At 36.3% G+C, this 23062-nt stretch overlaps 1 protein-coding gene across 1 annotated transcript in view; it reads left to right on the top strand.

Moving 5' to 3' along the window:
* The window catches only part of ARL15 (ADP ribosylation factor like GTPase 15), a 419390-nt gene that overhangs the window by 153617 nt on the left and 242711 nt on the right, over window positions 1–23062 (top strand). Inside the window, exon 3 of the mRNA XM_060091692.1 lies at window positions 2329–2388. Coding sequence (XP_059947675.1) covers window positions 2329–2388 — 60 coding nt within the window. The remainder of the gene's footprint in view (window positions 1–2328; window positions 2389–23062) is intronic.

Raw genomic sequence — 23062 nt, 5'->3', positions numbered from 1 at the left:
TTGTAGTCAATTTATTATGAAGTCTGTGTAAGGATTCAAAATGGGAACCGTCATATAATCTGCCTGTTGGATCAATAAATTTCAAAAGTTGTATTTTGCATATGGGTGTGGTAATTTCCAGAAGGATATTTCTTCCCTCTGGGCGCCTGCATATTGTCAGCTCTTAAGAATCAAGGCAGATGAAATATTGCTGATGTGCTGCATAACTGTTTCTTTTTCAAAGTTGGGGTTTGTCCCATTTCTCTGGAAAATCCATACTTGGGTTGTCCTGAACCTAACCACTAATAGACTGTTTAGCACTTACATAGTGTTTTCGTTTTCAGGATTTCACAATCATTGCCTTTTAATCCATGTAACACCCCTGTGAGGTAGGTAGATACAGTCAAGCATCCAAGTCTCCTGTGGGCAAATTTCAGTGCCAGCAGGAGTATTGTGATTGGCCCTGAGTTTCCATAATTTCCCAGAGGCCAGACACCTGGAGAGGCTTTCCTGCAGACCCAGGTATATGCTGGTATGTCAGCCACATGAAGCTGCCCCCTACTCCTCCTGCTATTTTACTAAGATTCAGTGACTGCACGCACCGTTAATCATAGCGCTACGCCCACTGTGTCAGTCTGTATTAAACCCACGTAGGAAGGGTATGTTTTGGAAGGTTCTCAGACAGCCCAATGAACATTTACGTTCTGTACAACAAATTTCAACAGTTTACACTTCCATCACTCCAACAAAGGTACTTTTCATTCAGTGATAACTTTTATGGCTCCAACTAAATACTTAGATTAATAAATGAGCACCAGCATTTGTCTTGAGTCTGTAATATATTCAGGCAGGCAGAAGATATGTGTACCTAATGATTAAATCATCAACAACATGGCATCCACTGAAATATAACGTCGGCAGTCTTATATTTTGTGCTTATTTGTACCAGGCACTGTGATAAAGATTACACATGCATTATCGCATCCTCATAACAACTCTGTGACATAGATACTATCATTCCCAGTTTACAGACGATGAAAGCCAAGGCTGGTAAGTTGCCCACAGTCATAGAGCTTATTAAAACCTAGTTCTGTCTGACTCCAAAGTCACTTTTTAACCATTATATGATATTCACTGCCTTAAGTAGAAGGTAATATATAAAATCTTAAAGCTCTGGGACAGTATGCAACAGAGGAGTGGTAATAATAGGCTGGAGTATAATAAGGCACATTTTAACGTGTTTTTTCATAAAGTAAAGCAAAACCGTGTAAAAGAATTGTTCTTATACACATCGTACTTTATATCTTTTTACCTTTCTAGGCACCCATCATAACTTGCTTCAGTGAAAGTATTTGTATATTTTCCCTTTCACCCTGTTGATAATTTCTTGAAAAGGGGACCGTGTCTTATTTATCTTGTAATTGTACATATCAAATAATGCTTAAAACCTTAAATTGATTGGGTGCTCGGAAATTACTGAATAAATTAACTATTAAAAATGAGTAGAGCTTTTAATGGAAAAAGAAGTACATGTATATGCAAAGTATTCAAATGAAACAAAAGAATCTCCCTTCTATTTAAGACCTCCAGATACCCAGTTCTCCCAAGAGTCATTACATGTTCCAGTTTCTTGTGGATCATTTCAGAAATATTTAGTGTATATATTTGTGTGTGTGTCTGTGTATAGGTAAATGCACACTCACATATGCCACACCTGAATTGATTGACTTAGATGATGATAATTAAGTCCTAAATACAGAATTAATCATAGTACTATACTCTGAATATACTTTTATAATAGAAGTCATTTATTACATGCATTATAAAATGCATAAATGGGTAATTATGATCATACTCTTAAGAAAAATCTATGTATGACTTTAACCATGTCCTTGAAAGAAAACGCTAACATAAATACTATGTAATTCAATATAAGATGGTTATAATTTTGATACCTTAGTCTCTAGGGTTGCTAAGTTATATGTGAGGGAAGATTTACCTTAGGAATTAGATGCAAAGGTCCTGATAGATTTAATATTTTCTTTGAAGTTTCTCTATACTTCCAAGTGTCTTTCTCGCAACTGATAAAATTTACAAAGTGGAATTATGTATTAAAGAATGAGGCAATATTTTGAAGAAAAGGGTTATATTTTGCTGTAACATACAACTATTTTGCAAAATGGTAGAAGATAATACTGGGTTAACCGTTTGTCTTGGAAATTATGTTTCTGGTGTAAATATGAGCTATGAAAAATAACTCTTAATCTGCCTAAAAAAGAGCATTTGAGCATTTTATACATTTTTAAAACTTAAGTTGCTAATTCTTTCTTTTCTGTTTTCTAATTGTAGGTTTTAGTATAAAAGCTGTGCCATTCCAGAATGCCATCTTGAATGTAAAAGAACTTGGAGGTATATCATTTAAGATCACTTCTATGTCTGGCTCTAGCTTTTACTAAGTTCATATTAATGTGTTACATATAATTAAAACATAATGATGATGTGTTATTCTCGGAGGTGATTCATTTTTACCTTTTCTCTTGATAATACATTTCCTAGAAATATTTCCTTTTCTTTATATATATTTTAAAGGTAGTTGAAGAGTTCTGAGTAACATAAACTTTGTTTACTTTTGTGTGGATTAAAGAACTACACTACTAATGCCATTTCATACACTGTACTCTTTGGTTTTACTTAGCTAATGAAATTTATTCTTCAATGAACAAAATGCAGAGAGTTAATATAATCATAAAAAATAAGTTATATGTTATACAGGGCAAAGAACTTTATTTTAGAGTAGTTTGTATTCATACTGCAGGTTTTATTGTATTAGATCTTTTTAGAATGTATTTGTTCCAATAATAAATCTTTGCCAATAGGTTCTTTGCTGGTCAAGCACATTTATTGGCTAGGCTGCACCCCAAACTATACATCACTCAGTCTTTCATTACACTCTCTGTCTGGGGTTTTTTTTTGGTTGTGTTTTATGTCAGTCAGGGTCTTAACCCATGTAAATAGGTTAACAAAGAAATCAGTCAATTCAGTGAACCTACTAAATTCTCTAATGCCACAGGAAAATGGTAAGTGCTCTGGAGTTCAGTATAATATTGGTGAGTTTAATGACTTAGAAGAAAGTTCTCTTCCATCTCTTTAATCACTTTGTGATATTGACCTTACCCTGTTGTTGTTTTTTTTAAGCTCATTCTGTGACCTATTTTTAGATTGATGAAATTGACACAAACCTTATGCTATCATAATAGTGTCTGATGCCTTCTTATTTTTATTTAATGATATATTGGCTGATCTTCTCAGGTGTGTGTTTTAAAGAGCTATATCCAGAACAAGTATACTTCTGTCAGTCTGTTTTATAGCTACCTTTGACTTTTACAGCATTAATATTTAAAATGAACCATGGTTGATAAATTCTGTTTTTCTTTGATGTTGGTTTTGTCATTTTGACTGCAAAATTTATAAAACATGAATGTTCTTGTAATAGAATAATTTTTCTATGCAAAAATTTTAAGACTCTTCTTTTATATTGAATATTTTAATATTACTTTGTGGCTTCAGAGGACATAGTGTAAACATCCATGGAATCAAAGTGAATGGTTTGAGAATTCTATTATTTTTGAATATGGTTGATACTTAGTAAATGTATTATTACTAGGCTAGATGCAAAGTTTTTATTGAATACCCTCCAGGTATACAAAACTGTTGATTAATTGATAAGGCATTTATTATTGATGTTTAGTTGGATGATATAAATAATGGATGTATCTGGACAATTTTTAAAAAGCGAACACATCAAGGAATTTATCTTGACTCTGTGCCATTGAAAATCAGTACAATTCAAAAGATCACATTAGAGGACGGGGTGTATAAGGTGGGAATCTGTCTGTTCCCAAGGTTTAATTTTGCTGAAAGAACTGTGTGTACCCTGGCAATTGTTGAAATGGAAATTACAATGGAGCGGATACCATAGAGTTTGGTGGAAACGCTTTAGTTTGTACCTCTTCTGTGATGTAATAGTTGAGAGATGTAGGTATAAGATAGAGCTTCAGGGATTGGGACCTATACATTAGTTTCAGGCTAGTGATGTGTGGTGTTTGGCACGTGGTCATGAAGAGCAAATTCCTAGCTTAAGCACAGATTCTTCTTCCCCTGAACTTTACTAGCTGTTTTCAGTTGAGAGACTGTCTCAAGGAGAAGGTGATTTTCTGAGTAGAATCTAATTGTGTATCCTGTATTGTGTGCTCAGAGGCAAGCACTGGAGGGAGTTCAATACTTGACTTTTTACTCACTAATTCCTTTATTCAACAAATATTTTTTGAGGACCTATTCTGCATGGGGTAGGACTGGGCCCTACGTCATGTCTCACCCAAGAATGCATGAAAAGTAGACTAACACCCAGAGAGTATAGCTTTCCTAGGATTTAGAGTAAATCTTATACTAAGCGGCTCGTCCCAATATAAGATACGTGGCATTTAGGGAGAATTATGACCTCCTAAAATCAAATTGTTTGAGAGGAGGTTGCTTGACCCAAGAATTTCTAAGTTCAAGAGGAAAGAGTTGAGAATTTTAAGATCAGTGTGTGAAGATGTGAAACAGCTATTTACCAGTAGAGAGTTAACTCAGAAGACAGGTTTATCAGTTCAATCAGGTTGTCAATCCAGGGGAAAACTATGAAATCAAGGGAGAAACTCAAGAAGATAGGTATAAAGGTAGGCAGATACTAAGAGCCCGAACTGCGCTGAAGTGCAGAATGCTCAGAAAGTTCTCTTTATCCTAGGGTTAATTCCCAAGATCGGCACGGCCCCTGTTCCTCCCTTCAAATTCCTTCTTCTACCCTTTTCAGATGGTTCCAAGACTTTCCATCACCCCCTTATCAACCTTAAGTTACATTTCTCACTTTTTAAAAATAGGAAGAGGCATGAACTTCTGTTCCTTATCTAGTAAGAAGAAATGGTTTAGAATGAAATAACAATGACTAATGGAGTTAAATTAAAAGAAAGTCACTTTGGGTAGATCTTAATAACAAACTATGTTTGCACACACACTGATAGATGTTTGTGTGTTTATATATATGTACTACATAATTTGTGTTATGTATATATAGAAATAATTCTATATTCTTATCAGATTTCTCTTCTATGAGGGTATTTCTTATTGAGGGTATTTCTTATATCTTCCTCTTAAAAATTGCTATAAATCTTGGGCTTCCCTGGTGGCGCAGTGGTTGAGAGTCCACCTGCCGATGCAGGGGACACGGGTTCGTGCCCCGGTCTGGGAGGATCCCACATGCCGCGAAGCGGCTGGGCCCGTGAGCCATGGCCGCTGAGCCTGCGTGTCCAGAGCCTGTGCTCCACAACGGGAGAGGCCACAACAGTGAGAGGCCCGCGTACCGCAAAAAAAAAAAAAAAATTGCTATAAATCTCATTCATATCAATTTTCTCATAAGGTCTTTTCCTGTTGTTCATGCAGTCATTCTAGCACAAGTATTTGTGTGTCAAGCATGATTCTAGGGGCTGGGAATAAATGATATTTAAAACATATCCCCTGTCTTCGAGGCACTCATGGTTCAGGGATGGAGACATGCATGAAAAGAAATATTTGAAATTAATTTTTGAAAATGATGAAATTAAGGGGAAAGTAAGAATAAAGTAAGGGATGACTTACTATATCAAAAAGAGATATAATTAGTCCAGCCCAGTGATATGATGGGTGAATCCTGTTTTCACTATTTTGAGAATGACTTGCTCTCCTCAGCTTACCTGTCATACTCACCAGGCTGTACCAATTACTCGTGTCTTTATGTGAAATTAGAACTCTAAAATTTCTTATATTTTCTCTCCCCACACATTCTCATTTAATCTTTACAACTTCATGCCTAGAGAATAGATGCTATTATTATCTCACAGATAATGAGACACAGGACACCTAGACGCAGATCAAGTGGCTTGATCAAAGTTATTTGGAGGAGGTATGGGAGTTGATCTGAGCACTTACACTTAATCAGCATACTCTATACATAAAGCATTTTATGCAGTGCCCAGCACAAGAGAAGTGCTCCCATGTGTTGTCTGCTGATGCTTTTATCATTATTATATGAACAATTTGAAGTCTTCACATGTTTGGATTATTTTCATTAACACTGTACTGATTAAACATGAACATCTTGCTCTCTGCTGAAAAATTCTAGGATGTCATCCCTTATTATTGAAGCCACTTTTATCATTCGTTTTCTGTCTTACTCCCTTATTTAGAGATCTTTCTTTTTTTAATTATTTTTATTTTTAAATTAATTTTTATTGGAATACAGTTGATTTATAATGTTATGTTAGTTTCTGCTGTACAGCAAAGTGAATCAGTTATACATATGCATAGGTCCATTCTTTCTTAGATTCTATTCCCATATAGATCATTACAGAGTATTGAGTAGAGTTCCCTGTGCTATACAGTAGGTTCTCTTTTTTTTTTATTATTTTTGGCTGCATTGGGTCTTCGTTGCTGCGCGTGGGCTTTCTCTAGCTGCGGCGAGCGGGGGCTACTCTTCGTTGCAGTGCGCGGGTTTCTCATTGCGGTGGCTTCTCTCGTTGCAGAGCATGGGCTCTAGGTGCGCGGGCTTCAGTAGTTGTGGCGCGCAGGCTTCAGTAGTTGTGGCTTGCCGGCTCTAGAGCGCAGGCTCAGTAGTTGTGGCACACAGGCTTAGTTGCTCCGTGGCATGTGGGATCTTCCCAGACCATGGCTCAAACCCATGTCACCTGCATTGGCCAGCAGATTCTTAACCACTGAGCCACCAGGGAAGCCCCTATTCAGTAGGTTCTTATTTAGAAGTCTTTCAAGTCAAACTCTTCTTCAGTTATGGTCTGGATCCAGTGCCCTCAGTGCTCCAGTGCTCTCAGCGCTCCAGTGCTTCCCTCTTCTGATTTCTTCAAGACTGCCTTCTGAAGCAGAGTCTTACCTTATTCTAGATACTTTCCAAAACTTACAGAATCTTCCATAAACATGTCATTTTGATATTCTTTTATTTTTTCTAATTCAGTCAGTCAACAAATATTTGCTGAGTACATATTATATGCTCAGGCTGAGTTCTAGAAAATGGTGGTGGTTATAGTGTTAAGACAAGCATAATCCCTGAAGAGACTGGCTAATGGACACAAGGGGAGACTCTTGATGTCTACTTAACTTCTCTCCTTGATTAAAGCCAAATATGACTTCTTATAGGCCTAAAACGAATTTCTAGGTTAATCCCTTCCATACTTGAAGAGATTTATTTTTAATAGCATCCAGCAAGGCCGAGTGTTAGTTTCCATCCTGACAAAGGACATTCTGTAGTATCGCTCAATGAACTTTTTTTTCCCCCTGCGTATTCTTTAATTTGGAAAGGTTTTTTTGTTTGTTTGTTTGAAACTAATCTAAATCCTTTCTCTTTTAGCTTTAATTGATTACTCTGCTTGTCTTGCTCTATTATTTTTATTTTTCTGGATGTTGTGCAAGACACCGAGCAGGATGCTGGATAGACAGATTAATCTTTCAAAGGATTTTCCTTCCTCCTGGTGACTTGTTTCAAAGCCCAGTCATTCTGCATGCTTCCAGGCAAGTCTACTTTCCTGTATGTCTGTTTCCTTATCTGTAAAATGTAGTAGTAATAGTCCCTACATCATATAATCCTTGTGAGGACTAAATTAGTCAACGTAGGTCAAATACTTAGAGACCACCTGGCCCATAGCTAACATTTTTGGAAGATTTGTTTTTATTATAATTATATCCTCACTCCCTCATACCCCGCAAAAACACCTTTCAATAAAGCCTTTTTTCCCCAAGGTCTCTGAAAACAACACAGATCACATATTGATTGCCTTTTCTTTTTGTGGTCATGCCTCCCTCCCTCGTAGACAAGGTGATCTTTTCCTTCATTGCATTATACCTATTTAAACTGAAAAGTCACTGGGAAGGAACCTCAGCTCGTTGGGGTCTTGGGTAGCTGCCCAGCATATTTTTTGGCACTACATGTGTATTAGTAGTAAATGTTTTTGTCCCTTTCTACCTAATCACCTTTCTTTCTGTTTTCAGATTCCACCTGAAAAGTCTCTTGTCTGTCATAGTACCTCTTAATTGCTTTCATTCTGTTTGGCTTATGTATTTTAACCACATTACTAAGGTAAGTGAAGCATCTGGCATTTAACTGAGTTGGAAGCAGTGGTCACACTGCAGTGACATCACAGCTCTGATAATTTTTCATCTTAGGAATGTCCAGTTCTTAAATCTACGAACAGATTTGTATGCATTCATAGGTGTCTCTCTCTTGATTTTGAAACTTCATTTACAAATTGATAGAATCCAGAGAGGAAAATTTCATTTCTTAACATGTTTCATTTGTTACCACTTATTGATAGGCATCCAGACATCATCATGTTCCTTTTTCTTTCTCGAACTGAATTCTGGAACCATGGGTGGTTTGGCCAAATGACTTGTTTTCTTCCCTTAATATCCTAAGGAGTTATGTCTGAATTGTTTCCCCACCCCCTATCCTGGCCACCATCCCCACCCAATATACTCTTTGGCAGTCTTGTCTTTCCAGTTGACTTTGGGAAAGCAAAGAAATGTTAAAAAGCAGTTAGTTGTCTTTTACCCTTCAGTATTCATTGCTGCTAGTCGTCAATCAAAAGGGAAATTCATGAGGATTTTTATTTGCACTTTATTTTCTTTTCTTTAGAGGAAGGAGGTGAGGGTCGTATGGAAAGTGCAAGTTGTGTTCATTTACCCATTTACTTCAGCCCATGCAATAGTGACTGAATGATTTTTAAGGATTGTCAGCTAAGCCATTTTTTAAAGGTTGCTTCTTTCAGCAGCCAAGCTGTTATATGAAACAGATGTTGACTCTGTCCTGTTTCTTTGTTTGCCTGGAGGAATACGCCTCCTCATAGTGAAAGGTGCTGTTTCTTTGTATGCTGCTAGTTATCTTCGGGTGCTGTTAATCTGTCCAGGTTATTTGCATTTCTTAATTTCTCCAGAAACTGCACAGGGCAGACTTCTTAACAGGCAGCCCAGGGGGCACTGCTGCCTGCTTCTTGTAATTCCTGCTTTTTGTACCCAGGCCATTTGATGTCTTTCGCCAAAATAAAGCTTTCTTCCTTCAGGATCTTTTATTAAAACTTACTTTGGAGGGAATAATAGCTCTTTAATTTTTATCTGATGCATTCTCACTGTCCTTTGTATATTATGATTATTCCCTCTATATGGCCACTACTGCCTTCGATTAAAAAAATAATGCAACTAAATACCTATGAATTTAATATACTCACTGGCTCTGAAGGTCATGCTATACAACAAAGACAGAGGAGGAAACACGACAATATAAACCAATACATGGGTTGTATGTTAGAAAAAGAATGAGTATAAGCAGACAGACTTGAAGAGGTTATTGTGGCCACATTGCTGTAAGGGACAAGTAGAATTGTCTACATTCTTTGCTGCTATAGGAGAAAGCAACTTGCCATTCGAAAACTGTTTTAGACATCTCCACGTGGGTTTCTATGGGAAAAGAGGCAAGAAACCATGACCCTGGCAAAGGAACATGGCAGCACAGACGGGGGCGGGGGCACCCAAGTGCGGCCAGGTCCACAGAATACCTTAGGACCGTGCTTTGAGCCGAGTGACAGTCAGCTGCATACAAGTAAATGTGCATGTTCTGTATCTGTTGTATAATTATAAGGAAAAAATGTGGTCCAGCAAGTAGAGTGTAGCCTCAAGACACTCTGTCCCCCTCTGCATTTGAACTTCTTGTTGTTGTTTTCTTATCTGTAAAATGTAAGTTTTAATGAATCATCACTCTTTATTTCCCAAGGGATTGGGCTGGAAAAGAAAAGTTCAATTGCCTAAAGCACCTCAGAAGAGCTGCTTTAAGAATAGACAGTGGTATTCCCACTAATTCTCTTTTTATAGTTGTGGATCCAGTGTAATATGTAATATCGAATGATCGAAACACCTTGATATAGTATTGTTTCCTTATCTAGGAAAAGAACCAGACCTTTCTGGAATGGGAACAGCCAGTTAACTCCTGGCTCTCTGAGCTGTGTACTTTCTCACTTAGGCTTAGGCTTTACTAGGGGAAATGATATTGGTATAAAGCCAAGTCACTTGGATGTGAGTTAAAAGGCCACAGCTATCTGAATTGGTTGAACAGGATCCCAGGGTGGTGGTGTTCAGGCGTTTTTTACACTTGCTAAGGGAAAACTGAGCCAAACAGTCAGCAGAGCCAAAGAAGCGAATCTAGGGGCCCAGAAATCTGTTACTGGCTGATGTAGACCTGACCTTAATTTTTGTTTTCTTCTGGAGAAGTGCCCTAGGAAATTTTTTAAAATCTGTCTTCCCAGTCATAGTTTAGTATAGCGCTCACGATTTGCTTTATAAGACTCTGTGTGTCTATAGAACGTTCTAGAAGCTAGTGTCGCAGACTTTTAAACCTCCCAGCCCCTGGCAGTAGGGTTCTCTTGTGCCTCTGAGGTTGCTGCCTCACCACTGTTTCCTCTTTAGGGGCAATCAGGTCATTTCATGTCTTCTCACTCTGCCCAGCTTCCTCACAGAACATTTGTGTTGGGTTCTTAGCTTAACTTCTTATCCCTCACAGGGGAATAGGTATTTCTGTTTCTCCCAGGGGTTGCCATAATAGCAACTAATTTTCACTGTGTATTTGGTTTCAGTATGATATTGCAGCAACAGCACTGGAAGTCAAGAGACTAGTATTTTCCTCTAAAAAACAAGCCAGGGGACATTGGGCAAGGAAGGCATTTAACTTCTCCATGGCTGCTTTCTTTTCTAGCAGCTGAAGATGCTGATAACTGTTCTCCTCTTTGGTATAGCATAACTAGTTTATTTTTTATATAAAAACTTACAGTATCTACTTCGCATCAGCCTCTGGGAACCATAGAGGCAGTCTCTAACAACTGTGCAGGACTATAAAGGATTATTTCCTCTATTTTCCTTTATCCCTGACTTTGTCAATTCTTTAGTTTTATTTTGTACAGTAGGCATTTTAATAAATCTCAGAGTTTTCTTTTTGCGTGGGTAGTGTGAGGCAGACCAAACATCCATAAAATAACAAATAACTAATACTGACTTAACAAAGTTGTTATGACTGTGGTCTTTACTTTGAGAAGCACTATAGTCTGGTATGGGAAGTACTATAACAGTACAACATGCAGTTAGGATCGTACAGAAAAGACAAGACATCACACAAAGTCTAGGGAGAGGAACAGAAGAGATGAAAGTCATGGAGGTGACAGTGGGCTTGGTTCAGTGTTGTCCTAGCATAAACCAAGCCTACTGTCACCTCCGACTTTTGTCCCATCTGTTCCTAGGCTGTCTTTCCCCCGTCATGTCTTCTTTGTCCTTTCTATATGATCCTAGTTGAATCGTGTACTCAATACTGGTATTTACCATACTAGACTGTAAAGTTATGAAGAACTGAAAAGCACAGCATAGTCTTAAAGGTTTGTTGTATGTTGTATAAAATATATCCATAGTTCTAAGCTGGAGGGAAATTTGCCAAATTTTGCCCCAAGATGCTAGAGTAATTAATGTTAGATGCTTCAGAGGCAAAATGTTTTGTTGTTGTTGCTGAATTCATTTCAGTGAATAGTTAATGAATACTAACTACATGCTGGGCCCTGAGGATACAATTTCTGCTCTGCCATACAACCCCACCCTACACACACACACACACACACACACACACACACACACACACACACACACACACACACTCACACTCACTCACTCCTCTGAGCCCAATTCTTTGGGTATTTTCGTGGGAGAGTGATGTTGGCCATAACAATTATGGAAGTTCTCAGAAAAATTAAATAGCTTTACTATGTTCCTATAATTGGAATGGCAACTTGACAATTGTTGAAGAGGTAATATGTTTGTAGCTATTCATCACTTATCAGACTGGATTGATTCTCTGACGTATACTGGAGCCAGATGAAATAGAACTGGGTAGATTTGTTTTTGAGGTGTCACAAATTTGTGGTTTTTAATTTTTCAAGATCCAAAGTATTGTCTAAAGACTCTATTGATGATGCTTGATCATTTTAATCTTGAAATTTACTGATATTTATGGCATTGTTGTGAGAGGTAATAATGTGAAGAACTTACCATATAAAGTTAATTATTATTATTTATTTTATTTTATTATTATTATTTTTTTTTGCGGTACGCGGACCTCTCACTGTTGTGACCTCTCCTGTTGCGGAGCACAGGCTCCAGACGCACAGGCTCAGCAGCCATGGCTCACGGGTGTAGCCGCTCCACGGCATGTGGGATCTTCCCGGACCGGGGCATGAACCCGTGTCCTTGCATCGGCAGGCGGACTCTCAACCACTGCGCCACCAGGGAAGCCCTAATTATTATTTTTAACACAGTTACAGGAAGCTCTTATGATTGAGAGTTGAAGGTTGATTTTTTTTACTGTGTCTATTCTCCCTCCCTTGCCAAAATCTCATGAAATGACAATAATATCAGAAACCAAACAAACAATAATAAATCTATTACAAAGATAGATTTAAATCTATAATAGAAAAAGGAAAGCAAGACAAAGCTTGAGGTACAGACAATGGAAACATGAAATAGAAGGGGAATTCATCAGGATTATTAATCAGGGAGCTTATCAAAGTTATTAATTGGGGCTTTACATTTGGAGCTATGCCTTTATTTTTCTTTTCTTCTTGTGTTAGGTAGTGGATAGCAGCTGTGTTTACCCACAAACTAAATCCTTGAGTGTGGGTGCTAGACTCAGGCAGAGCAGTGCTCCAGTAATGTACTGACTGCCAGGTGGGTTAGAAAGCCCACACACAAGGGAGACAAGCCACTTGTCTGTCCCTGTTAATCACTGGAAACAGGCAATGGTAAACAAAAGAGCTGACAAACAGATTTTCAAACAAAGGGTAAGCGTATAATCATGACACACCACAGTATGAGGAAAACCAACACCATGAAAGAAAGACACCCAATCAAAAGTCAGAAGAAAAGATGTCCAAGGATCTAGAGGTAATAGAGTGATCAGAAGAGGACATTCAGAGAGATGGAGGAATGTTTTGTATTTATGACAAAGAATGCAACACAGAACTTGGGAAATTAAAATTTCACTTAAAAATTTTAAATGAAAATGGCAGTTGATATAACTCATATGTAAATTAGTGAAACTAAGGACTGAGCAAGGGAATGTCCTCAGAATGCCTTCTCAAAGGACTACTTTGTAAGTATGAAAGAAAATTTAAGAGACAAAAGGAATAGTTACAGAAGTTCCAACATCTCTCTATGAAGTATGAGCTCTAAAAGGAGAGTAAAGAGAAACTGGAGAATAAAATAATTTAAAAAACAATAGAAAAAGAGCCTCTAATATGAAAAAGAGTACTGAGATTTAGTGAGCCCTCTGAGTGCCAAGACAAGACCCATACCTAGACATACTGTGAAGAAGGAGAAACCATTCATTGTCATCATAGAAACACACATAAAATAGCATTATTTCTGATTTCAACATGGGAGATGGCAGAGTTAGATAAAGAGAAAAAACCATTAAAGTATATTCTTTATGTATTTAGAGTAAGATTACAATTAACAATAGAAAAATTGAAGTTTAAATATATATCTTTAAAATTAATTTAAAATTATATATCTTTAGGTCCTATTTGTTTATTTCTGTTTTTATTTCCATTTCTCTAGGAGGTGGGTCAAAAAAGATCTTGCTGTGATTTATGCCATAGAATGTTCTGCCTATGTTTTCCTCTAAGAGTTTTATAGTGTCTGGCCTTACATTTAGGTCTTTAATCCATTTTGAGTTTATTTTTGTGTATGGTGTTAGGGAGTGTTCTAATTTCATTCCTTTACATGTAGCTGTCCAGTTTTCCCAGCACCACGTATTGAAGAGCCTGTATATATATATACACCCATCTCACACTTTTTTTTAAAATATATAAGTCCATGCCACTCTCTCATTTCATCCCAGCTTACCCTTCCCCCTCCCCATGTCCTCAAGTCCATTCTCTACGTCTGTGTCTTTATTCCTGTTCTGCCCCTAGGTTCTTCAAACCTGTTTTTTTAGATTCCATATATATGTGTTAGCATATGGTATTTGATTTTCTCTTTCTGACTTCACTCTGTATAACAGACTCTAGGTCCATCCACCTCACTACAAATAACTCAGTTTCATTTCTTTTTATGGCGAAGTAATATTCCATTGTATATATGTGCCACATCTTCTTTATCCATTCATCTGTTGATGGACACTTAGGTTGCTTCCATGTCCTGGCTATTGTAAATAGAGCTGCAGTGAGCATTGTGGTACATGACTCTTTCTGAACTATGGTTTTCTCAGGGTATATGCCCAGTAGTGGGATTGCTGGGTCGTATGGTAGTTCTATTTTAGTTTTTTAAGGAACCTCCATAGTGTTCTCCATAGTGGCTCTATCAATTTACATTTCCACCAACAGTGCAAGAGGGTTCCCTTTTCTCCACAACCTTTCCAGCATTTATTGTTTGTAGATTTTTTGATGATGGCCATTCAGACTGGTGTGAGTTGATACCTCATTGTAGTTTTGATTTGCATTTCTCTAATGATTAGTGATGTTGAGCATCCTTTCATGTGTTTGTTGGCAATCTGTATATATATATATCTATATATATATATATATATATCTTTTAAAAATTTTTATCTTTAAAAATTAATTAAAAATTAACACTCTATGAGAGAACCATGTACTGCAAAAGAAAAAAAAATATTAACACTCTTAACAATAAAAGGATGATATATACATAAATACTTTTTTTAAATGTCTGAAAGTTTACATATTCAACTAATATAATAAGTTATGTTAGAGAATGGAGTGAGAGTTTTCTGGGTTCCAGTAGAATTGTTGCTTTTTAGTATTGTGTGCATTTTTTTCATGAGAACTTTCTTTTTAATTTACGAAATAAATTCACTCCAAGGAGAGAAAGCAAAGAAGATTTGATAAATTCAGCAAAATACAAGAATGGGAAAAAAAATAACAAAACAAAATAATGAACAAAAAGTTATAATAAATAGAAAACATCTATATATACATTAGTAATTGCAATAACTGTAAATAGATTAAATTCCCCATTTATAATATGGGTGGCATAAAAACAATGAGTATAAAATATTCAGCTGTATCTGATGATGAGGGACACTTCTACAATAAAAAGATGCAGTGAGGTAAAAATAAAGGGATAGAAAAGATACCCTAAAGAAAGGCCATTGAAAAGAAAGTACTAGAAGCAATATTAGTATCAGATGAAATGAAATTCAAAGCAAAGAACGTAAATGAGAATAATGATATTTTATATTGGTGTACTAAAATAACTGAGTATTGACCTTAACATATTTAACTGCATAATTCTAAAACTAAGAAAAATGTAAGAAATGTAAGAAAAAGTCAACTGATCCATAATTAGTAGAAGAATTTAGCCATACTTTATTCAGAAGACAGCAGATCAAGTAAATAAAAGCATGTAAAGCATTTAAAAAGCCAATTAACAAACTTGATCTAATTGACAATTATATAATTTTATACTCAAATAGAAAATACACATTCTTTTGATATACACATAAAATTTTTACATGCATGACCATGTATAATGTGTTTCCTGACCAAAATCCATTAAGATCAGAAATAGCAAATAGACAAAAATAATGACATATGACACAAGATTTAGAAGTACTTGAACCTTATACCATGCCTAAAAATTTAAATCGAAATGGATCCTAGACCTAAATATGAGACCTAAACCTATAAAGCTTCCAGAAGAAGACATAGGAGAAAATCTTTGTGACCTTGGTTTGTGACCTTGGGTTCTGCAAAGATTTCTTAGATAAGACACCAAAAGCATAATCCATAAAAAGAAAATTGGTATGTTGGATTTCATAATACTTAGACTTCTGCTTTTTGAAAGACACTGTTAGTGAAAAGACAAGTCATAGGCTAGGTAAACATTATTTGGAAATCATATATCTGATAAAGAACTTAAATCCAGAATATAGAGAGAATACTGAGAATTTAATAGTAAAAGAAACAATACTCTTAAAAAATGGGCAACAGATTTGAATAGATACTTCATCAAAGAAAATATAAAGAAAGTAAATAAGGACATGCAAAGATGCTTAGCGTTATTAGTCATTAGGGAAATACAAATTAAAATCACCACACACGTATTAAAATATTTAAAATTAAAAAGCCTGACTATATCAAATATTGACAAGGATGTAGAAGAACTGGAACTCTCATTCACTGCCAGTAGAGATGTAAAATGATACAACCACTTTGGAGAACAGTGTGGCAGTCTCTTAAGGTAAATGCAAACCAATCTAATAAGCTGTTCCACTCTTAGGAGAAATGAAAACTCGTATGTACTCAAAATCCTGTACATAAATGTTCACAGCAACATAATTTGTAATAGGACAAAACTGGAAACAACCCAAATGTCATCAGTTGGTGAATGGATAAACAAATTGTTGTATATCCATACAATGAAGTGGTATTTAGCAATAAAAAAAGAATGAACTATTGGCACATGCCACAACATGGGTGAATCTTGAAATAATTATACAGAGTGAAAGAAACCAGACAAAATGGAGCATTTTGAGTAGAGTAGTATTCCCATACTGGAATAAATTTATATCCTGTTTATATAAGGTTCTAGAAAATGCAAACTAATATTTAGTGACAGAAGGTATTTCAGCAATTACCTGAGGGATAGGAACAGGAGATGAGAGGAGAGGTGGAATGGAAGGATTAAAAGGGTCATGAGAAAATTTGGGGCGGGATGATGTATACATTTATTATCTTGATTGTGGTGATGGTATTCATAGATGCATACATTTGTCAAAACTTATCAAATTGTATACTTTAAATATGTGTACTTTATTGTATGTCAATTATACCACAGTAAGACTATTAAAAATACTTATACCTTTAGAAATTGAAAGATATTCTTTCAATCATCTCAGGTCAAAAATCATTGAAAGTATGTTTTGTGAAGGACTTATGGCCCTTTTCTTGGATTGCTTTCCAGAAAAGAATTATTTTAAATAGGCTAAGTTAACGTCCATGGTTTAAAAAAAGATAAATGTGACTGGGAAGAGACTTGGAAAGAAAAATATCAACTTCTGGATAATCATATATAGCTGAATTGTTAAGATTAAATATATAAGTGCTTAAAACCCTAAGATCAAGATGTTATCAAATCCATCAATTTAATGTGTAGATTTTAAAATCACAGTGCTAATAAAAGAAGACAGATTGATTTGTCTGTCCACAGCAGCCCTCAATTAATCAAACAAGTACTATGACACATACATTATACAAAGAGAGAAATTCCTCAGAATAAACCAGTGTGGTTCATTCCATAGGAATGCTCAAAACCATAGTTATAAAATATTCTCTTCCCAATCTGAGCAGTTATAGTTATGAAAAATATTCATGTTGGTGATTCTGAATTTGGCAAGATGCAGGTCTTAGAGAAAATCGGAGGCTGAGGGAGAAAACCAATAATCATAACACTAAGGTGAGCAACTATATTAGAAAGCATCTGATTCCAAACCACATTAGAATAATTAGTATGTAAAAAATATATTTTGTGTGTGTGTAAAATACCTTTTTTTTTTGGTTCAGGAATCTTCCCTGTTTCATTTATCTTCTTAAGCTGATTTTATGCTCTCCAGACTGCACCTCTGGTTAAAATGTTTTAACCAGACCTTGTTTTTGCATAAAAAGGAATGTATTTTTCATTTGCTTTTTTCCTTGTTTCATTTCTTCAAGTCTCAGCAAAATGCCTGGTTGAGATTGATGTGGGTATGTTTATCTACAGTAATCTATACATGATATGGTAAGATGGTAGAACATAATATATTTTCTCTCTCTGGACTTTAACACCAATGATCCCAAAAGTTCTTTGGAGTGGGAGCCACCACTGCCACGTTCTTTTTCTTTAAGTTTAAATTTTAAATTTGGGGTGCGTAATTATAAAACCTCTATCTTAAAACCATAGTTGGTGGTACAACCAGGGCTGATGATGGGCTTACCATATTGTTAAACAGTCCACACTTCAGGGCTTAGAGGCAGAGTGCCAATCTTTGGCTCAGTTTTCTTTTTCTTCCAAAGTCCACTAAGTAGATTTCAATGTCAAAAACTTTTTCCTCTTACTAATTAGATTAAATCTCAGTAAGTGAGGACGGATCTAATATTAGCTGGGAAGTGAAAAATGCAGAGGCAACTTCTTGGGAACATAGTTGTCAGGGCTCTAAATGTAGATAATAGATGCATTTATTTTTTTTTTAAATGTGGGCTGTCTTTGATAGTTACTCGTTTTTATATAGCTGTCTATTTTTGCAAGTATTTTTCAAGATGTGGGGCTGTTGTCTCTTCTTAAGCAGACAAAAATCTGTTTAAATGGTAATGTGTTAAGATCCAAAATTATTATACCTTAAATCTAGAGTCTGGAAAATTACCTAAAGATTTTAGGTGTATCTCTGGACAGTCTTAAAACAAAATTTCCTAGTCATTTTAGATTCTGTGTGTGTCCATAAAAAGTAAGAGGCTCAGGCTGTGAAACGCTGAAAACATTTGACTGTATAGTCTTCTTAGTTCTGGGTGAGAATGATGACAGGCAGCAGAAGCTGAAATTTGGGAAGTAAAATGTTGATTACTCTCCATCCTCCAAAACTGGTTAATATAGTTTGGTTTTCTAACGGTACCATCAAAAGTTTGTTTTCTCTTTCTGAGTTTATTATGTGTGTTACTTATCATGAAGTTTAGTTAAACTCTGAACGCTTCAGATTTGGATGAGGACTCAAAAAAAAAATCAAATGAATTACACTGGGAGATTTTTGACACGTGTACCAGGAATCATATTGTGGATAAAAAACAGAGCAATACTGAACACAAGAACCTTTTTATTAGGTGAAGCTACTTTTAAAAATTTCTTCAAAGTTGCTTTCTTTATTTCTTCAAATCTTTGAAAGGGCCCATGTATGCAAGGGACCTGAGAGGAACAACCCCACATCAGTCCCATGCTTCTACCTAAAATGAAGGAATAACAATTCAGGGCGAAATACTTGAGAATAACAAATATCTCAGATGAGGTCCAGATACCTAGGTTGAAGCCTCTTGTGTTCTACATATTTAATTATTATCAGCCTTTGCCACGGCCCATGTGTTTTTGTTTGTTTCAAGCAACTTTGTCTGTCCTCTTTTTAAGGTTAAATGCTTTCTCCTAGTCCTGTCCTAGGCAGATTTGATGTTTTGGTGCTTTGAGCTTTGGAACTTCTCCTTCATAGTGGCCCTTTTTGTTTCAGGTATTAAACATCTTCTTGACCTCTACATAGGACCCTAACTGTTCCCTAGTCCTGTTACTTCCTGGAACTAAAACAACATACAGCTTTCTGCTTGGGTGAACCTTCCCACCCCTTATCTTCTCTCTCCTTCAGGTTTCTGAATTTTGTTTCTCTTCAGGTCAGTGGAGAAAAAAGGAAAAAAGGAAACAACGACATCAAGAAACCTATGTGTCACTTTCCCTTGATTTTTTTCATTCTAGTCTAAAAGAGATTATAATATAATTGTTTGGGGCTCTCTGTTCCAGCTAATTCTGCCCTTTTCTGAACTGATCAGCTCAATTTGAGTCTAAAGGTATACAAAAATTTTTTTCTTCTTGCATTAGAGAATGGGAGTGTGAACTTAATAAGTCTTGAAAGTTTTTCTCTACCAAAGCTAATGGTCAGAGACTAATGGTCAACCTCCTCCCCTAATCTTCAAGACAGGATTTAATAAAATAAGACCATTTGAAAACAACGTTAGATAAGATGGTTTTCCTCTTAGTAATAGATAAAAGGAAAATCTTTTTGCATTGCCTTATGCAGGAAGCACTGAGTACTACCCAGATTTAAAGGACCTAAATAGTTAGATTATTTGCATGCAGTATACTATTGAAAAGAGTTCTCTACTAAAAGTGGTACTGGGTATTTAATATGATTTTGATACCACCATGACATCTTACCACCATTATCATCTTTGGACACTGTGCTTTTGCAGTAATCAGTCGGATGTTAGTTATCTGTCCTTTAAAATATTACTAAAAGCTTGCTGTTTTAAGACATGTATGGTTGTACTCTGCTTTAAGAAAACCCTATGTTTAAAAATATAGATTTACACATTAGTAGGTTTTATTAAGTCATTTGTAGTATTATGAAAGAATTATTGGTTTTGTAAAAGGTTGCACTCCAAATTTTCTTTAAATATTGAAGTCCTGATATATTTTAAGTTATTTGATTTAGCTAAATATTGTCAAGACCATTTCTTAGGCATAAATTAGTTCTAAAATCCTCTTTCGTCTAAGTCTTAGTCGGTGCAATGTTCTGTTTACTTCCTCATCCTACTTTCTAAAAAAAGTGTTCTCTTAAAAGGATGCTAGTCCATTTTATCCAAAATCCTTGAAATCTACCACATGCAACTATCGTGTACAACTTTAACTTCAGGTTAAATTACTTTGGGAAAATTCTCCAAAGACTGTTATGAAATTAAAACCTTACATACTCCTTCATTCGTCCTCTGGGACAAAATGTCTCTGTGAAAGAGGACAAGAGAGCAAAGAAATAATGAGTGCAAAAGAAGGAAATCTAGTAAGTAAGAGCATAGAAACTATTGAGATGAAGCTTTTGTTCTCGTATCTTTATATCTCAATACCTTGATGACTATCCTAGTCTCATCTTGATTCGTTAATCAGAGGAGCTAAATTCTTAACCTTGATTCGACAGTATGCCTATTAACATTTTTATTTGTACTGTTGGTTTTTAAGTTTTGTCTCTTTTTTTTTTTTTTTTTACGGCTTTTCTCTCAAATAGGCTAGGCTGGGGTACCATTTTAAAGGAAAGTCAACTGAGAACTGGGAATGATGTGTGGCTTGCCAGATGATGCAGTATAAAGCCCTATAGCAGTACAGCGTAAGACCCAAGGCAGAAAGGAAGGACTCTCAAAGGATTGCGTCCCTCTTGTGTAACGTCGCTCCCTGGGAAACTTGTCCAGGGAGTTCAATGGGGCAGGTCCCAAGAACACAAGGGAGGCAAGCGGAGGACATAAGGGGGCAAGTACAGGACAGCCATGTGCATCCCTTGGCCCATGGGCTGACTATATGAAACCTGCTTTGGGACTGGAAAATGCCTGACATGGCTAACCTAGAATATATCACTTTGCTGGTTCCTGGCACCATCCTTGCTTTTAATGTGCAATGGACGCTATTGCGCTGTTCGAACCGTTGTTGCAGCTTGCTGACCTAGGGGAGCCTGAAGCAAAAAAAGTTATCTACTGCAGTTCTAAATCAAGTTTTAAAACAACAAAACAGTTTAATAATCTGTAGCTGGAAGGGAAATGTTTGGAGCCGTGTAACTGGCAGGCAGGAGTGTAGCGACTGAAGAAGCGATGATTCTTGGGCCTGTTTTGGACACAAACTGAACTAAACTAAAAGAAGCCCAGGCAGACTCTTCTGTCTGGCTTCCCAGTTAAGTCAGAGGGGACAGTCCTGGCCGTACTATGGATTTGTATGCTGGGATAGATATAAACAGCAAAACTCTCAGTCCTGTGACTATACAAAGAAATATTTTTTATGATGTATTCGTTGTTTAAGAGCAGGCTCTGAGTTTTGTTTAACGTTTATTCCTGTGCAGCTCAAAAACCAGAATTCTATCTGCTTGGGTGCTTAAGCTCTTTCAGATGTTTTTATTGTGTAACATTTTTCTCCCGATTCTTCTTTTAATGTATGTTTTTTTTCTACAATCTGTTAAAAGATCAGTTTGTGTGAATCTTAACACTGTGGTGCTATTTCATGGTTTAATTTGAATGTGAGTTGTTGCACCTGGAAGCATATGATTAATGGCACAGACTTGTTTGTCGCAGAAACAGATGATATTTTACATTTAGTCAAGATTCATTGAAAAATTGACTTGCTTACATTGCACTGGACGTAAAGTCACATTTCAATGCACTTTTGACTTCTGCTTGGAATTTGGATTAATCTTAAATGTGTAGGTGTGCATCTCTGGTGATGTAACTGGCTATTGAAGGTATTTGAAGGATGGTTTGAAAAATTGCATATTAAATATATGTTGCTCTTTAGTTGATGAGCTAAAGGTTTTTTTTTTTTTTTGGCTGGGAAAATTGTTCTGAATCAGTCAGTGAGTCTGGGAATCAGTATAAAAAAGAGGGAGGGTATGGTTATAGAGTTTAGAAATTCATTCCTCTGGACTGCCTGTGTATTTTTATATACTTTTACAGTGTACCTACGTAATAGAGTGATGCTCCTGGTCTCCCCTACCTGCTGGCATGTTGGAGAGTCCAACCCACACGAGGCATGGCAGCGTCTTACAGATGATCTGCCATTGCTCTGGGTTATGGGTGCATTGGCCGCAGTAGCCCCGGCCGTCCTTTTCAAGAGCAGCGTCAGAAAAGTTGTGTATGCAATTTCCTTCAGAAAGGTGTCTCACAAGTCATTTGAGGCTTGTTCCGGCATTCTGCCTTCCAGCTTTCATCTTATAAAATAACATGAAACCGTGCATGTTAAATCAGGGGTTCCTTAGTCAAACTTGTTACACCAGATAGGAATCTGCTCTTTTCAAATCCCTGAGGTATGGCTGTACCATCTCAAATGGAGTGCTTCCATGCTGAGAAAGTCAGTCTCAGAAAGCAGGTTAATATGGCACACTTGAAGAGTTTTAATTATTACAATTAATTATAATTTACTAAAATCTAACTTTCTGCTTCTTTGCGAAAATGGACCCAGTTAGCTTTGTGGAACCATAATCAACAAATAATATATCCTCACTACACACTTGCTGTCATATACTCTGCAGGATCGTTTTCCAAGCTCAATCTCTTTCATGTCTTTAAGTATTCCCCACATTCTGTGGTCTCCAGGTCCATCACCATCCTAGTTGCCTGCTTTTGGACAAGTGTGAAATTGTGAGTAGTCCTTGTAAAACATATATCCAGAACCATGATGCTCTAGATATGGTCTGACCCGTGAC

This window comes from Mesoplodon densirostris, chromosome 3, assembly GCF_025265405.1.
Source record: "Mesoplodon densirostris isolate mMesDen1 chromosome 3, mMesDen1 primary haplotype, whole genome shotgun sequence".
Lineage (NCBI taxonomy): Eukaryota > Metazoa > Chordata > Mammalia > Artiodactyla > Ziphiidae > Mesoplodon > Mesoplodon densirostris.
The sequence above is the reverse complement of the archived record's forward strand: the minus strand, read 5'-3'. Positions and strand labels throughout refer to the sequence as shown.